The following is an 18,192-nucleotide window of genomic DNA, read 5'->3' as shown; positions in this document are numbered from 1 at the left end:
ACTGAAGAGTCAAATCTGTTAAACAAGAAGACAGGCAAGGCTGTACACTCACCACAGGACTCGAGATTGACTTTGTGCTCCCTGGACCCTACGTTCCATCCTCGTGGAGGAAACACTAAAGACAAACCTATAAACCAAGGCCCCGTCCTCCTCTCGTGGTCTGCCACAAGCCTTGGATCCTTCTATCACTGTGCCTTCCAGTCACCTGCAAAAGGTTTCTTTTGATGTCACAGCTAGGACCCAGCAAGCACCCTGGGTGCCCTCCATCTCTTCCCCCCTTATTTTCCAGGGCCGTCTCACACTCATCGCCACAATTGAGAACTGCTCACGACAGACCATTGGATCTCAGAAATTATCCATCGAGGACACGCCACAGAGTTTCTCTCCCTCCCCAGCAGAAGCCCCCTTCCCGGTCTCCCTTGAGGAACCACTCTTCTGAGGTGCTTCTTCAACAAGAGGCAAACTCCCTCCCACAGCAAGGATCAGTAGAGCATGTCTCATCTTGGTGTCAAGCCGGGGAGAGTTCTATTCCTGGAATTTCAGAGTCTCCACCAAAGAAGATGAGTGGAGGCCCATTCTAGTCCCTCAGCAGCTCAACATCGTCATCCAAAAATCAAAGTCTGGGATGGTTACTTCTGCAAATGGGACGTGGTTCTCAGCTCTCGGTGTGAGGAACGTATGTTTTCATGCAGGTAATCCTCTCTCCCACAGGTTTATATGGTTTATGATGGGCCAAGAATATTTCAGAAGTTCACATTCTTCTCCCTTGGTTTGGCAGCAGCATGGATGGTATTCATACCCGTGACTGCAATGCATTTTCGGAGTGTAGTTCAGCCGGGGATCATAACCCATGGAGCCACGCCTGCCAACAGCCGCCATGGCCACTGACATTACTGTCGCTCTCCTCTGAAGCGCTCCGGCATTTTCAGAACTTTGTGCACCACGCGAGGTTTTGGTACTTCAGCTTTTCATCCCCATTCCGGACACAAGGAAACATGGAAACAATGGAATTTGCCCTGAGGTGGAACACCGGGTCAGCTCTATTCCTGACAGTTGTCACGATTTAGGGTGTGGTTAACCAGGCATTGGGGTTGTCTGCAGTGCAGCTGGGACAGACAGACACACACTTGCTAGCTCTGCTTGAACTCATGTGCTGAAATAGCAGCGTACCCAGGCAGCAGCTTGGGAAAGCCATCTGCGTACTAACTTGCCTGGCCCCCTGAATTCAGACGCAGCCCCCTGGTCCAGGCCACTGCCTGAGCTACCCCCAGCTACAGGGCAGCGTTCGGCGCTCATGTGTCTCCTGCAGGGGCGATGCTCCCTTTGGGAATGGTTGTCTGGCAGTCAGACACCCGGGGTTGGCCTGTGCCTGCTGACTCAGGCTTGCGGGGCTCCCTCATTGCAGTACAGATGTTCAGGCGATGGAGCATGAGCCAGGCCCAAAGGGATGCCAGCTGTTTGCGGTGTGCACTGCACGCCCCAGTCCAGAATGGCCAGGTAGGCTGCAGCGCCTCCTCCCTGCTGTGGTTTGTGCAGAGGAGATTCGTGGCACTGGGTTATGTCCTGGGAAAGGAGGGCTCCTTATCAGCTGCTCGTGTTTCTGCCTGTACGGTTCCTCGCAAGCACAATAACTATCTCTCTGCTGCTGTCGCAGCCCTGCACTGCTCTCGCTAGTGCCTTCTCCAGCTTCTGTCCTCGTCATCTGTGCTCAAGCTTGAAGCACAAGAGCACAGCCAAGGCTGCATCCTAAACAGTGATGAGACTCATTAGCGAGCCTGTGGGTCGATCTCCAGCTCCTCTGCCTCTTTCAGCCCCATTCTGGGTGTCGATGAAACTCTGCAGCCTCCCTGGCAGCACACCCTTCGCTCGGTCCCTCGGAACAATTTCTCTGTGACTCCGAAAGCCGCCCTTGTCCTTGCAATCCTGGCCTCCCGCAGCAGCCGCCAGCCAGGACCTGAACACCCTGCAGGCGACTGATTTGCCCTTGCCTCCTTGGTCACGTGGAGCAAGCCTGGGCCACTCACTTCTCCCCTCTGTGCCTCAGTGTCCCCAGCCGTAGAACTTGTCTAGCAAACGGGGGCAGAGCCAGTCCCAGTGCCATGCGGTAATCACGCTCCCTATCTAGTGGCATCTTGGTTTGCATGTCACCGCCAATCGCAGTCCAGATGCTGCAGTATTGCTACTCTACCGGAGCACGAGAGGGCCACTAACACCCAAACGGTGGCCCCACCCCTGGCCCAGCCCCGTCTCTTAAGGCTCCCCCCCCCCACCATGCTTTCTGTCTCCAAGGCCCCGCTTCTGCACCTCCCCTTTTCATAAGACTGCCCCTCCCATTCACTCGCTGTCACAGGGGGGGTAGGCATAGCCCCCCGGCCCACCCGCCCCATTCTGGCACCCCTGCTACAGTGTCCCAGGGCTGGGCCAAGCTGTTAGATAAAAGGGAGAATGCACAGCAAAAATCAGACTAGCTGGAGGGAAACATGGGAGGGGACGAATGCATCCGGAGAACCCACCTGAGCTTCCAAGGGTCTCGTGACTTGCTGAGGAGCAAAGTCAGACTCGCGCAGCTCTGTGAAACACAGAGGCCTCTGCTCTGGAGGCCTCTCCTCAGGACTTAACAAGCCGGACTCAAGTGACCTGGAAATGCCGTATGTCAACCTAGGCTGGAACCGGGGCGGGGGGGGGAGAGACTGAGGGCACCATGACAGGCAAGGGGGGGATGTGTAGCCCAATTGGGGGGCTGCAGGTCAGGCCAGGGCAGCTCTGGCCACACTGTCTCTGTGCATTGGAAGTGGGGAGCCAGATTAGAACAGCAGGAGATGCTGAAGGTCTGTGGTGGGGTATGCTGGCCTGGTGGGTGGCACAGAGCCTTCCTACGCTGCACTGGGCCTCCTGCTGGGGAAGCATGGGGCATCTGCCCACACCAGACCCGACTCAAGCCAGGGCTGTGAGGGACTCATTCGTGCTGTTCTTGGGGGGTTTCCTATGCAGTCTTGTGCAGCTGTCATGTCCTTGGGAAGCTGCTGCAAAGGTTGATAGCACAGAATTTCCCAGCCCACCAGAGTCAAGGGCACGTGCTTTCTAAGACACCTGCCTCCTGCACAGATGAAAGCCGGGCTCCAGAGCTGTCGGGGGGGAGAGTTTGCCGTGCCACGAGGAAATGCAGAGTCAGATGAGTCACTCCTTTTCTTCTCTGGGGCAGAATCCCATCCCAGTGGTTTATCGCCAGAGCAGCGTGCCTTTACCAGCCTGTCAAAGAACAGTGGCTTTCAGAAAATCATTCGCCCTTGTTGCTGTATCTGTGCTTTAGCTGGTTCCCAGAAGAGACAATTGTGGACGGCCATGTGTTTATCGGCAGTACAAGGCCAGATGTTCCCTAGCTTTAATGAATCCTTAGAAGGTTTTATCGATGCAAGCAGGCAGGCGAGTGCATGTCAGTTACGAAGTCGTTCAGCATTTGACAGCCGGTAACGTTACAAAGGCATTTCAGCCCTGTTTCAAGCCAGCATTAAAAGAGCTGCAGAGGGTCCTTCAAAAATCTGTTAATTGAGAATGAAGGGCTGGAGCCTGTACTTAGTCTGCCAGGGCTTGTGCCACAGCACCTGCTCGTTGATGCTACTGGGTTAGGGATATATCAAGCTTTGAGCACAGCCCGTGCAAACCCAAAATGACAGTGTGTGCCCCTGGTTTGCTTCTCTGACTCGAGCTGGGTGTTGGGCGCTGCCCGTGAGTAGAACCCACCGAGCTTTGACTTTCTGCTGGCAATGGAAAAAGTAAGAAGAAACTAAGGGTACGTTTCCCGCAGTGTTGAATAACAGAACATAGATGGAGGGATGTGAACAGCACAGGCTGGAGGCGGGAGTGTGGAGATGGGCAGAGTACACCTTCTGGGGTTCAGTCACGTTGTTCTCCCCCAACTCAAGGGTCTGTTCACCTTACAGTACATGTGTACAACTTCCACTCACGCTAATAGAGTAGTGGTCTTCAGCCAGTGGTCTGCAGACCCCTGGGGGTCCACCGACTGTGTCTGTTTTTCAGGGGAGCTACACCTCCACTGGAACAATTTAGGGGTCCTCAAATGAGAAAAAAGGTTGAAAACCCTGAAGAGGGGACCAGGCCCTTCAATGAAGTCAGACTAAACCTTTAGATTTGGTTACCACCGACTTATGGCCCACTGCCTTTATCTGGAAGCAGCTCCCTATTACTTTTAAGGTAGAGGGGTGGCATGCCCCAGGACTGAGTTTCCTATGTGAACATCCCAGCTGGGAGGATTATAAAATATCATGGCGCACAACAGCTGCCAGCACCCTTCCTGGGTATGTGACAAAGGAGGGGCAGCATCCTTCCCTACCTTTTATAGATGGGGAAACTGAGGCATGGGACAGTTAAGTGAGAGTCCAAGGTCACACAAGAAGCCGGTAGCAGAGCTATGGCCTAGCTCTCTTCAGGCCCAGTCCCATGTCCTGTCCCAGCTAAGGAGAAGCTATTTACGGACATTAAGGAAAATGTCAAAATGCTCCTCCCCACCTCCACTCCAGACCAGTCGTTTGGAGTAACGTTTGACTCCACTGCTCTGTGGCCGAGCTTTCGCTCTCTTTAATTACTGCATTTGTTCTAACTGTAATTAGATTATTTCTCTCTAGCACAGAGTCATCAAACCTTTCTGATTTCAGCACCGAGCTAACCCTCCTATATCTGCCTTAGCCTGACGAAGGTGAAATAAATTCACAAGGCCAGCGGTCCCCCCAGCTCCTGCCTGCAGCCCGTTGGGGGGATTTACCTGGGGCTTACGCGACACATGAGCTGTGTTAGCGTTAGAGCAGTAGTTTTGTTCTACCCATCAAAGCACGCAAATGATATTTTAACATCAGGAGGATTCCTCCTCGTTCCCCCAGCACAGTTGTCACATTGTGGAGCCAGGGGAGGAGGTCCGTCTCTTCTCGGCAGCTGCAGCGCCACAGCAGGGGAAAGTCGCCTCTCTCTCTGGCCACCACAGGCCTGCACATTCCATATTTTCCCCACCCATCTTCTCACCCACCTCTGTACCTTCTGTTCCTCCCCGCCTTACACGTGAGGGTCCAGGCATTTAATTAGTGGAGCCCACCCAGCAAGCCGCTGCTTAGGTGATGGCCCTTCATCCTCTTGTGTGTGGCCAGCCAGGTGTGCACCTTGTAGCTGTTGGTGGGCCACCTGAATGGAGCTTCTGGATGACAGGTGGTTCACGGACTGCAGCTTGAGAACCTCTGCATCAGAGGGGCCCTTTGCACTGGAATCTGCTCCAGTCAATAGATTCGTGAGCCATCTGGGGGAGCCGTGTCTGCCAGGAGGGCACAGTTTGGAGGGTGCCAAGAATGTGCAGGAGCTCTGAGTGCTTAGGTTGGGGTTGGGAAGAGCAGGGACCTGGCTGACGCTCGGACTCGCAGTGTTCCAGGCCAAAGAGAGGCAGGGTAGGGTTCCGCCTGCACGGCAAGGAAGGAGGAAGCTAACCCTTGGCGTTTCCGCCCTCCCTCCAGGTCAGCCCTTTAAGTTGGATCCCAAGATGGCCCACAAGAAGCTGAAGCTCTCCAATGACGGGCTGCAGATGGAAAAGGATGAGAGCTCATTGAAGAAGAGCCACACGCCCGAGAGGTTCAGCGGGACCGGGTGCTATGGCGCAGTGGGCAACATATTCATCGACAGCGGGTGCCATTACTGGGAGGTGATGGTGGGATCCTCCACCTGGTGAGTAGATCTTCCAGGATGGGGCCTGAGTCTCTGCACCGCCCTGAGATGGACAGGGAGACAGTGCTGTCTTCTGTGCAAGGAACATACCCTCCCTTTGCAGGGTTGTGTCACGGCTGGCGGGTGGGGGCTGGTGCTGCTGCTTTGCCTTCCTGCTTTCTCACTGCTCAGGCTGAGGGTGAAATGGAGGGGTGCAGTACCCCCATGCAGGCGATAGGTCTCCGCCTCCCATGGACTCCCAGGTCCAATCTGCTCAGGTTCCCTGTGCAGCGTAGAAACGGCTGGTGCTGTGAACCCCAGCGTGGTGTGTCCTGCCTGACGGCAGCCCTCGTTGCAGAGGTCCTCCCATAAGATCTCCGCTGGCCATTGCACAGAAGATGCATGAGGCTGGACTCCAGCTTCCTGGGCCACAGCCACGGACTCCTTGGGGCTCGCAGGCTGAGGCTCCTGAGTCTTACTGGAGCCTGTGGCTCTGCTCAGCTGCTGGGCCAGCCACGGACCTGTGGCCAGTGTTGGCTCAGGTCAACAGGGACATGCCGCGACTTGTCCGGCCAATGGATTTTTCCTTTCACGGGTTCCGTAACAGGAGCTGAGCGCTCTGTGTGACCCCTGGAGGACTGATGTCTCCTTGCTCCTCATTTGAGCAGCCCCACGTGAGGGCAAGCCCAGCCATGCCATCTGCCCTGTCTCTGTCTCCAGGGGCTCTCAGAAAATTTTGCTGGCTCTGGCACGTCCTTATGTGCATGTAAATTCCCAGGGAACATTCCTACAGATTTACGAGGGGTGGAGCGATGCCGAAATAGTGCGCCTGGTATTTCAGACAATCCTTTGAAATACTGGGTGCATTTCCTGGACACGCAGTTACTGTTCTGGGATCTCGCAGTATCCCGAAATAGCTCTGCAGTATAAATATAGCCTCCAGGAGAAAAGATGGGCAGCGTGGATGACGGCGTTCTGCTTCTGCTCCTGCCCTGGGTATGCTGGACAGAGTGATACATGCTGGTAACCGTGCGTGCTGCATGGGGCTGCAGGCAGAGGGCTTCTACCTAGCCGTGCACGCCCAGGCTTTCGCACTGCCCTTCTTCCAAAAGTGCTGCCGATGCTGGCAAGCCAGCACTGAAGGGGTTAACAACTGGGGCCCGCTCCCAGGCACTGGTTCTCTTTAGGGGTGCATTGCCCACAAGGACATGCTGCAGGGATGCTTCTTCGCTGCTTTGGGAGAAGCCTCTATGACTGTGACAAGCAGCAGGCTTCAGGGAGCAGAATTAGACAGCATCATCCTGTTAGTGAGTCTTTTTTCCCCGTCGATCGGCCCTGGGACAGGCTGACGGCTCTGTGCAGTTAGAACAGCTGGAGTAAAGGCAGAGAGCCCAGCGTGAGAGCTGCTTGCCTGCACTGAAGCAGTTCAGGGCGAGAGGGGAGACTGGCTTCCCCCCAGAGCGTATGACCCAGCCAACCCCCGTGCAGGGTCCTGCCTGCTGCAGGAGCATCCCGCCATGGCTGACATAAAGCCGCCCTGATGGAGCTGCAGGAGCTCACCAAGTGCATTCAGTGCAGGAATCCGAGAGCACCCTTTTGTGGGAAAGCAGCAGCTGCTCTACTGAGTCGCGGTGGCCACAGCAGGGTGAGACCAGGGTCTAGCCCTGCATCCCAAGGCCAAGCTCAGAACATGGGATGCACAGCGGGAGGCGGTAATTGCCGGAGGTTCTTTGGTCTGACGCGTACATGCATGCAGCCCAGCAAAAGGGTGCTTGCTTTGCTTGGCTTCCCAGGATCTGCAGCTGGCTGGGCGGTGCTAAGCAGGACAGGACACTTGCTGCCCTGAGTGTGCAGGGAACTAGCCTCAGAAGCCCGGCTTGCTCTGCCCAGGACTTGGAGTGAGGTCTCGTCTGGGTAGCCCAGCCGCACCAAGGTGCCCCCTGCTCCCTAAGTCAGTTGCAACTCCCACCGTGTTGTGCAGGGCTGGGAGCAGGCTGGAGGCCGAGGCGGAGCTTGGTGTGTTCACGCCTGGGTTGGCACATGAATCGGTTCTGTTTTGCCCTGCAGCCTGTGGAGTCATTTACGCCTGTTTTAAAAAGCTGCTGTTCTGAGGCACAGCAGCCTCGCACTCCCTGTCCATGGCCAGAAAGGGCTGCCAGGTTGGGAACGACTGGGCCATGGCCTTGGAGCTGGTCTCTGAGGGCTCTTCCAGTACAGGCTGTGAAATGGGACCCTTGGAAGAAATGTCAAGCAGGCCCCCCGGAGACCTCATCCTCTGTGCCAGCTGCTTGGAGCTGCTCCTTCTGGGCAGCTTCTCCTGGAGGTTCCTTCGCCCCCCAGGAGCCGTCGTACCCAGCCTTTGCGCTGTTCCCTTTCTGAGAGCAGTGCCCTTTGGGCTCCTGCTGGCGCAAGGCAGGCCACTCTGCTGCTGCCCCGGGCTGCCCGAGCTCACGCTCTGCTGGCTGGGGAGCTGCGCAGCTGGTCGCACCCTGTCCATGTGGTGTGTGGTGCTACCCTGCCTCCCCTTACCCGCGCTGGGGGGAGGCCTGCCCCATTCACCTATCACCAGCAGGCGGGACTCACATTACTACCCCCGCCAGCGCTCTGCAGGACCGGAAGGGACCTCGCTGGGTCATTGAGTCCAGCCCCCAGCTGGCGCAGAGCTGGTTAAGGGCGATAAACCCCCCCTACGGAACAGCTTTAGCACTGAGTCCATTCTTCGAACACACCAGCCGCAGCACCTACCCACAAAGCCAGGTCGGGGCCGAAGACCAGCACCGCAGCAGGCAGAAGGCAGTGCTGCCCCCGCGCCCCCAACACGCTTTTTAGCCTCTCTTGGGAGAAGCGGAGGCTGAGGTGCCCCTAGCGCAGCATGGGACGGAGGCTCGGCATTTTGGCGTGGACATTATTTCATGGGAAGCTGGGGCTGGTTAGGGCCCTGCCTTGGACACGTACCTCTGCTACGACCTAGTTTGTCAGCAACTGAGCTGCTCGGTCCCTGGAGCCGAAGAAATTCACTTCAAATGTGCAGCAGGTCCGCAGGCCGTGGATGGAGGCGCAGGCAGGTACGCGAAAGGCAGCCGCATGCTGCAAGGAGGAGAAAGCAGCCGAGTGGGGTGGCCTGCGGCTGTGGCTCAGAGTGCGTCTGGAGTCTCCTAGAAGCTTACGGGAAATGCGCCTTGATCAAAGGCCGGGCCTGCAGCTTCTGCAGCCTTCAGCAAATGCTCCAGGCCCCTCCACCTAGCCCCCCACCCACACACCCAGTCAGATGCCCTCCCCCCAGCAAGTATGTCCCCTTGTCCCATCACTTCATTGCCACCAAGGGCAGGCACAGACGGGGTGCAAATGAGTCCAGCTGATTTGCAGAGCTTCCTCCAGCTCCCTCCCAGCGCAGGGCTGAACGCGGCTCACGCTATCCGCGAGGCACCGACAGGCGTAAATCAAAGAGCAAGAGCAGGAAATGAAATGGCTCTTTGGGGGCCAACTGGCGGGTTCACTAATGGCGGCCTGGGTGAAATGCCCGCGGCCTGTGATGTCCCTGGCGCAGGGCTCGCTCCAGCGCCATTTCTTGGACAAAGCTCCTGGTTGGTACAGCCCAGCTGCGAACTCCCCGGCGGGACGGTAATGAGGAAGCCAACAGCTGTTTGAGTGCCTCAGGGTCAAGGCCCTCCTGAGGGGCCAGAATAACCAAGTGCTGCTGCTGCTGCTTCTGCCCTGAGAGGAGTGGAGACAGAAGTGCCCCTTCAGGGAGGGGAGTAGCACCCAGCTCGGGTGCCCGTCTCACTCTTTGGGGGATTTGGTGGGTGCATGAATAGCCAGAGCCAGCCTCGCATCCCTCTCGAATGCCTCCTGCAGCCAGTGGAGAAATACACCTGCCCTCTTGAGCAGCGGCTGCCAGCTGATCCAGCCTGAGGAGGGGGCATCTGGCTGGTCTCGCTTCCCTTGCGTCCTATTCCTCCACCCCCTGCCCCTGCCCGGCCTCCTCCGCTGCAGAGTAGCTCATGTAATGGACTCAGCGTTGGGTTGCATCGAAGAGAACCTAATCGCGATGTGACAGAAGCCTTGAACCCTCAAAGGACTGTCCTCCGAAGTGCTTCTCTGGTCTCCAGCGCCGCAGCCGGTCAGCCACTGGCACTGCTGGAGGCTGCTGCCCGTCACCGCTCCCCGCCGCCCTCCGATTTACGGTCGGAGAACTGAGGCACAGAGGCGCCCGAGGTCTTGCCCAGGACCCCACAGATCGTCTGAGGCAGAGCAGGGAACTGACCCAGGTCTGCCAAGTCCCAGGCTAACGCCTTGGTCCTGAACCGGGGTGGGCAACCACGTCTGAGGGTGAATTGGGTGAGCCAGAAAGCCACGTTCTCCCATGGTATTGGTGGAGGAGGTGCAGGGTCTGGGCTGGGGGTTGGGCGCAGAAGGGAGCTTGGAGTAAGGGGTTGGGGTGCTGGGAGGGGGTTTGGATGAAGGAGGCAGTTGTGGCCTAGGGCAGGAGACCTGGAGGGGCATAAGAGAGTGCCAGGTCTGGAGGGAGGGGGTAACCTGGGACAGGGGCTTTGGTTGTGACCTGGGGCAGAGTCCGGGAGAGGGGTTGGGAGCAGGAGAGAATTCTGAGCTGGAAGGGGGGTGTGGGGGAGGGGCAAGGTCTGGGGGAGGGGGTGGAGGGGCTGGGGGCCAGAGGCAGCTGTGGCCAGGAGGCACTTACCTAGGGGGCTCCTGGCCAGCAGCCGCCCCAGGGGGCTCCCTGCCTTCCACGTTCCCTGCCCACCCCCATCCCACTGCTCAGAGCAGGGTGCTTTGTGCGCTGCGCTGGGAGGTGGCCAGGGCTTGCTGCAGGACTGTGCTGAAGGCGGCGCGCTATACGAAGCCGCCCACTCGCAGACCTGCAGCGTTCAGAGAATGCTCTGGGCGGCGTGCAGCAGCGGGGCAGGCAAGGAGCCTGGGTGAGGCTCCCCTGGGGCCACGGGCCAGATCTGGCGACTTGGAGGGCCAGATCCAGCCGGTGGGCTGTATTTTGCCCAGTCCTGCCGTGCCCTGATGCCACCTTTCCTCTATCAGAAGGGTAGCCGTGTTAGTCTGGATCTGCAAAAGCAACGAGGGGTCCTGTGGCACCTCATAGACTAACAGAAATGTATGAGCATAAGCTTTCGTGGGCACAGACCCACTTCGTCAGATGCGTGAGGGCCCCAAGCTGCTGTCACGTGTTTCTCGGCGATGAGGTCTCCCTCAAAGCTCCCCAGAGTTACGAAGAAAGCGCCGTTTCCTCAGGGAGCCCCTCCGTGCTGCGCGTGGCTATGGAAAATCGGGACAGGCTAAGCTCTAAGGAAGCCCCGGATTGCTCTGTGTCCCAGCATCCCCCTGCACGGCACGAGTTCGCCGTGAGCCACAGCAGAAACATCCTTGGGCTGACCCATTTGTTAAAGCTGTTGTGTCTGAGTGAGCCCGAAATGGAAGGCACCTGCTGAAAGAGCCTGGCTGGCTGTGTCACTGCCAGCTCGCTCCCTTCCTGGCAGGGGGAGATGGCACAGGGACGGAACAATACTGCTCTTCGCAGCGCTCCAGCGGATTCATTTTCTAAAGAGTCGAGCTGGATTGGTGCGGCTCCTACAATGAGCCCTGAGACTCTGTCACATGCAAGGCTGCAGCAGCCTATTCAGTGTGCCAGCAGCAGCAGAGTAGTGGGAAACAGCCGGCGGGTCTGTGTAGCCTGCAGAGCGCAAACCTAACGATTTCTTTCCTGAAAACACTGGGAATTCTCCAGGGGGCAGAGAGAAGGTCTCGTCCTGAGTCAGTTACGGTGAGGAGCCAGGAAACAGGATAGGAATAAATGGTCAGTTTTCTGGAGGGAGGAAGGAGGTGAACCCTTCGGGTCTGTACTGGGAGCAGTCCTGCACAGCACAGTCAGAAATGGTCTGGAACGGTGAAGTGACCAAATTGGCAGCTGGTACAAAATTACTCGAGATCATTAAATCCAAAGGGGCTGCAGGGAGTTGCCAACGGATCTCACAATCCAGGTTTCTGGGCAGCAAAATGAGAGATGAGATTCAGCGTTGGGTCGTGCGCGCTGGAAAGCGTAATCTCAACTGGACGTACAAAAGGATGAGCTCCACATTTGTGGGTCCCACTCAAGACACAGATCTCGGAGTCCTTGGGGTTAGTTCTCCAAAAACATGCGCTCACCGTGCAGCAGCAGGCAAAAAAGCAAACCGAATCGCAAACCGTGAGGAAGGGGATAGCGGAGAAGATGGAAACCTTTGTATTGCTGTCCTGTCTCATAGAGCTGGAAGGGACCTTGAGAGGTCAGCAAGTCCAGTCCCCACCCTCGTGGCAGCACCTAGCACCATCCCCGATCCCTAAACGACCCCGCAAGGAGTGAGCTCACAGCCCCAGGTTTAGCAGGCCAGTGCTCAAACCACTGAGTTATCCCTTCATCCCAGCTGGATACCAGGGTGGTATCTTCCCTGATCATTTTCTGGGTGGCAGGTGCCGAAAGCTGTTACCCTCGACCCCTGCATTGCAGCTCTCATGGCCGGGCAGGGAGAGGGGCCCGGCCATCCCCAGGGGAACAGGGTCCCCCAAATTCCAGAACATATAAGAGCTCGGGGGCTCAGTCCTCCTGCCCAGGGGTCGGGCTCCCCGAGAGCCTAGCACACAGGCAAGGAGAGAATCAGGGGCTGATGTGTGCCATCCTAAAGCCTCATATTCCTCTGCTACCCTCATATTTGCCAACGCCGCCTTTTTCTCTCCCACTCCCCCAATCCCTCCCCCACTTATCTGAACCCTGCAACCACGTCCACTCCCTTCACCCATTCACCCCTCCCTGTAAGAAATGCATCCGGTCCCTTGCTGCAAACCTAAACCTCCTTCCCCCGCCCCCCGCCCCCGCCACCTACTGTCCTGCCTCTCCCCAGCTGAGGAGTTGTGTGCAGACTTCTCAAACAATAGCCCCAGCACCTTCCTGCTGTGCTCCGACTCCAGGTCCCCGAATCAGAAACAGGAGCAACGTGCCTCCCTTCCCTTCCCCGTGCTCTGGGTTGTATTGAACTGTCAGCCTGGGGCGGGGCTCAGACTGAACGCCCAAAATGCCCTCGGAGCTGCCTGCCCAGGTCGTTCTGGTTTGCCAGAGATGGGGAGCCTCTCGCGCCGTACGTGCTCGGTGCACTCCAGGTGAGTGCAGTGGTGCCAGCCGCTGCGTCCTCGAGCACTTCGGACCCTGCTGCAAAGAGCAGAGCCCTGTTTGAGCACAACGAGCCTGGATCGCTGCACTTTGAGCAATCGGGGAGGTTTTCCAAGGGCTGTTTCCCGGGGAATCTGTAGCCAGCTGTCCTCCGATTCGGGAGAGTGACCGAGCTCTGCGGCCCACCACAAGACACATCCGTTTGAAGGGGCATGGGGTAACCATGTAGCTTTTAGGAGAACTTTTAAATGGGTGGCTGGCTGAGCCCTTGCCGCCGGGCTGTGGTTTGTGCACTGAGCAGGGTCTGAGACAGTAACGCGAGTCTGCTGCTCTCTCCTCTAGGTACGCCATCGGCATCGCCTATAAATCAGCCCCAAAGAACGAGTGGATTGGCAAGAACTCCTCGTCCTGGGTCTTCTCCCGCTGCAACAGCAACTTTGTGGTGAGGCACAACAACAAGGAGCTGCTGGTGGACGTTCACCCACAGATGAAACGCCTGGGCGTCCTCCTGGATTACGACAACAATGCCCTGTCCTTCTACGACCCGGCCAACTCCCTCCACCTCCACACCTTCAACGTCTCCTTCGTCCTGCCCGTGTGTCCCACCTTTACCATCTGGAACAAATCGCTGATGATCCTCTCGGGCCTGCCCGCCCCAGACTTCATCGATTTCCCGGAGCAGCAGGAGTGTAACTGCCGGCCGCAGGAGTCCCCATACGTATCAGGGATGAAAGCCAGCCACTGAGCGGCAGCCAGCCCCACTCGTGCTCCCTGGCAGAGCCTGGGAAGGCAGAGAGGCTGCTGAACAGCCGGATTGGAGAGCAGGCCCTGCCACCAAGAAACAGCACACTGCAACCCGCCACCCTCCCACAGGGAACTCCTCTTGGAAAGGAAAAGGAAACTCTAGAAGTGATTGAAACGAACTCTGGCGGAGTGCTGGGGGTGTGGGAATGGGGCTTGTGAAACGCTCGTGGCAGTGGCGTTCCTCTGGCTGGACTGGCCCGCGAGTGGGGGAGTGGGCTATGCTAGGTCCAGAGCCCCTGGGAATGTGGGGGGGAGGATTCCTAGGCGGGGCAAGGTGCAGCCTGGTAGGGGAGCAGAGCCAGCCTGAGCCCCAGCTGGCTCTATTCAGAGGCGGGGCTGTGCCATGCTGCGTCTCAGGAAAGATCTGTCCCGTAACCTGCAGGGGTTTGGGTGCACCCTCCAGCCACAGCCAGGTGGGGCTCAGGTGCATCCTGGTCCATTTTGCTAAGAGGGGCATTCGATTCCTCCCGCTCAGGGGGCAGCTCAGACCTGCAAGCAACTCTCCCCAGCGCTCTCTTTTCTGCCGTTATAACGGTCTTCCTTGGGAGGCCCCGGGCAAGCCTGGCTGTGGCAGATCAGTGTGAAACGGAGCAAGCTGAGGTGTCTGTCCAGGGGAGACCACAATCCCCCAGCCCCGTATGTAACGCTGCTGCTTAACACTGAGCTGTCGTGCTCCATGGTGGTGATGTGGCTGGTTCGACGCAGGCCACCCCTGTGTGTTTTCTGGGAGTGGGGAAGAGCCCCATGTCATGGGGGCAGTGGAGCCTGGCCCGGCAGGAGCCGGGGGGAGTTACATGACCGCTGTTGTGCACAAGGATTCTCTGTTGCTTATGAGCGCACAGCTCTGCTCAGAATGCACTTTCTCCTCCGGGCGCTGTGGGGGTGGGAGGTGGACTGGGAAACCAGGAGGCTGCACAGAGCCCAGACAGCGTGGCCTGGCAAAGTCTGGCTGGAGCATTCTCTGTCCCATGCTGGCTGGGGGCTGGGGTCGCTTCTGCACCCCTTCCCTGGGGGGTCCACATGGGAGCCCGTCCTTCCCCCATGGGGCGGAGATTGTCTTGTGGATGGGTAGCTGCCCCCTCCCATGCAGAGCTTTGCCCCATGTCTGTGTGTCCCACCTGGTCTGACCCTGCCTGGCTGAGCACCTCCTGTCATTGCTGAAACCAGGGCTGAGCTAGGGCAGGTTCTTCTCACGGCGGGTAGGGGAGTGCGCTGGGTGGGTGAGAATAACAGCAGGAGTGCAGGGACGGGGGGTAATGCACCCGCATGCATGGGAGGGAGACGCTGCCCGGAGCAGAGCACACCAAAAGCTGCCTCCTGGGGCCTTCCGTTGCTTTGGGAGGGTTTTTAATCACACTCAGGCCTGCTGACGGAGGGGGGAAAAGGGGACAGCTGCCCTGGGACCCAGCGTTTTCAAGGGGCCCGGAGCTTCAGCAGCCACCACTGCTACTTTGATAGCCAGGGCAGCCCGAGCTCCTGGCCCCTCTGAAACACCACAGCAGCGCTGCTCTGGCTGCCCACAGCTGTAAGGGAGTGGGGGCTGGCCAGCACAGGGGTCCAGGCAGTGCTGAGTCCTGACTGCTCTTGCCCCGCTCATTGCAGGGCACAGAGCCAGGCCCCCTGCTATCCTGTTCCCAGGGCCCGTGGCAGTGGTGGGCACTGCTGATCGCACCCAGAGGCTAGACAGTGTCTTGACTTTCCTGGGTGCAAAGCGAATGCCGTCGCCAGCAAGTGGGACCTCCGGTGTCCCACTTCCAGCTGCTCCGGCGGGTGCGGGCGGGTCCAGCCTGGGGGTTTGCAGCCACCCCCACCTGGAGCTGGTCCTGTACCAGCACCTCGCTCCTTGCTGTGACCGGCACCGTGTTCCAGGCCAGCAGCATCGGTGAGTTCCCATCCACGCGCCTGGTTCCAGGTGTTCTGTGGCATATCCCTTCTGAGAGTCCCACCCCCGTTTTGTTGCACGGGCCTTGTGTGGTTTAAGACTCTGCTGAACTTGGCTGGCTTTCCACCTGAGAGTGCCCTGGACCTTGCTGATGGAAACCTACCTCGTAGCCCAGGCTCCCAGGAGCAGGTGGATTGACTGGCCCTGGGGTATTCTTCGCAGGTGGCCCCTCTGCACGAGGGCGGAGTGGCAGCAGGGGCACTTAGGGGGAAGCATGAGGGTGCATGACTGTACGGTAGGCTGCCAGCTTGGAGGATGCTGCTTTGGAGCTAGGCAGCCTGTGGACCAAACCCAGCCCCAGCCTTTCTGCAAACCTCCTAGGATTTCCCTTTGTGACCCTCGCATCATGCCACCGTCCCCCAGCAAGCCGAGGGGCCCCACTCGAGCGGACACGCTCCTGTCCGTTAACTCTCCGGCACCTTTCTTCTCTGTAGTTCGTGCAGCAGCCTCCCCAGCTCACAGATACTCTGCCGAATCCCGTCACGCTGGGGATGAGTCAGGGCAGAAAGCGGCCCCTGAAGCTGTCAGGTGAGAGCCGTGGCGGGCCAATGAGAAGAGGTTAGCTGTGGCCTCGGAGCCTTGGACGAGCTGTGCCACGGGAAACTTCATTAGCACCCAAGAGCCACCGGGAGCAGCGGCAGACTGATCGCCTCTGGCAGACGCAGGGTGTGTGTGACTGAGCTAGGCTGGGAGTCAAAAGGCGTGTTGGGTCCCTGGCTCTGGTGTAGGCAGCTTTCCCTGCCCCAGTGCTGCTTTCTGCTCCCCTGCAGCATGTGGCACGTTAGTTCAGAGCCAAGGAAAGGGTTCTCTTTGTTTCCGCAGGCCTGAGCCGCTGCTGGTGGTGTGGGGGAGTGTCAGCCCCGGTCCTGCCTGGCCCTGCAGCTAACCCCAGAAGCGTCTTAGGCAGATAAATTGCCCTTTTGAGGTGGACATTTGTCAGAGCCACACGGGGTTCCTGCTCAGTGCCGTCCCTGGTGCGCTGAGGCAGCGTTTGCAATGGGGGTGATTTGTCACCCGTGTTCCCTGCAAGCTGAGGGCGTGGGTGGCTGCCCAGCCGGTTAGCAGAGCTCCCGCAGCGTGTGGAGCATGGCTGCGTGTGCCTCGGTGCATATAACAACGTTTATTCCATCCGTGCATGGAAAGAATTGGAGGGAGCCCTGCCTGTGGCAGAATCTGCCTCAAACAGGTGCCTGCGCTCGGGGGCTGGATTGTAGCATGTGGACACCCAGGGGCCCTGGTCCTGTTTAGATGGGTCGATGCGGGAGGTGTCTGCCGCATCCGTTAGCTTGGAGCACGTGCGCCGTTCGTGGGCCGTTGCACCAGATGAAATTGCACTAATTCAGGTTCAGAAGAACCTGCCAGCGCAGGGCAGGAGGGCACAGCAGAGACCTTATCGGGGCAAGACCACGTGGGGCGTTCAGTGCCGTGAGCCGACAGCCTGGGCTTAGTCACCTGCGTTCCTCTCCGCTGCTGTTTAAACACGTGACCTGCTCTGCTCTCCGTGGGGCGCGGGGGGTCACTGGCCTGTGCTGAGTAGGGCCAGGAGCCGTGCCTGGCTCCTGCCTGGCTGAACTCAGTCCAGATCTGGCACCAGCTGGGCCCTGCAGATCACAAGAGATCTTCAAAGCTCCCCTGCTGCTTCGTGGCCTCTCTCGCCTACCCGTTGGCGAGCCACCCCATTGGTGACGCTACCCGATGTCGTATGACGCCGCAACGGTTCCAGCCAATCCGAGACCACACAGCCCCTGCTGGCCATGGTGGGAATTGACTTTCTGCCTGTTTCCGCCATCCTGCAGGAGGTTGGTGGCAGGGTCAGAGGGGCCAGTTCATGTCACCGCAGGAAGTTCATTTGTCATCTGTATCCCTGCCTCTGGCAGGGCTCCGCTGCTGGCTGCTTTTCTCGTTGTAAACCCATTGTATCTGACTTGGGACATGGTGAAAATCTGGTTACAGTGCAACCTGTCACACTCCCTCTCCATCTGTAACATAACTAGGTTTGGCTCCGTTTGTTTTGGGTTATTTTTGCAACTTCTTTGTTAATGTGTGTATATATATATATAAAAATATAATATAATATATATATATATATCTATGTACTGGCTGTGTCTGCATATGGAGGAGCTCGTACCACACCTGACATTGGACTCACTCTGGTCATCTCATTGTTGGACATTGTATGAAACCTCGCACTTGAGCCAAAGACACAGAAATCAATCATTAAAACCAAAGGCCACCGCTTGCTCCCAGAGCTGGGCTCCGCACCTCGTGGGTTTCACCGTCCTTTAAACTCCTCTTCGCGCTCTCGACTCAAAATCTGGTGGAAATCCCAAGCCCCACGGCCGGCTGTGTCATGTTGAAGGGCGTGGGGGGAGCAGGGCATTCTGTTGTGCTGAGATGTGAACAAACAGCCTTCTCCAGTGCAAAGCCCCTGTCCCAAAGAGGTCCCTCGTGGCAGTGAGCCAGACAAAATCAGGGCAGCAAATTAGAAAGTCGCAGAAGTGGGCATGGGGCAAACAGCTGAGATTCTGGGGCCGGGGGGGGGACAGCTATCGTGTGACAAGGGGAGACCGGGGTG

At 58.0% G+C, this 18,192-nt stretch overlaps 1 protein-coding gene across 1 annotated transcript in view; it reads left to right on the top strand.

Annotated features, from left to right (window-relative positions):
* Positions 1-17,858, top strand: part of MID2 (midline 2) — a 205,704-nt gene extending 187,846 nt beyond the window's left edge. The window contains exons 9-10 of the mRNA XM_075007991.1: positions 5,514-5,721; positions 13,214-17,858. Coding sequence (XP_074864092.1) covers positions 5,514-5,721; positions 13,214-13,616 — 611 coding nt within the window. The 3' untranslated portion in view covers positions 13,617-17,858. The remainder of the gene's footprint in view (positions 1-5,513; positions 5,722-13,213) is intronic.
* Positions 17,859-18,192: the final 334 nt, after the last annotated feature.

This window comes from Carettochelys insculpta, chromosome 13, assembly GCF_033958435.1.
Source record: "Carettochelys insculpta isolate YL-2023 chromosome 13, ASM3395843v1, whole genome shotgun sequence".
Lineage (NCBI taxonomy): Eukaryota > Metazoa > Chordata > Testudines > Carettochelyidae > Carettochelys > Carettochelys insculpta.
Note: the sequence above shows the minus strand (reverse complement) of the source record. Positions and strands in the feature narration are given on the sequence as shown.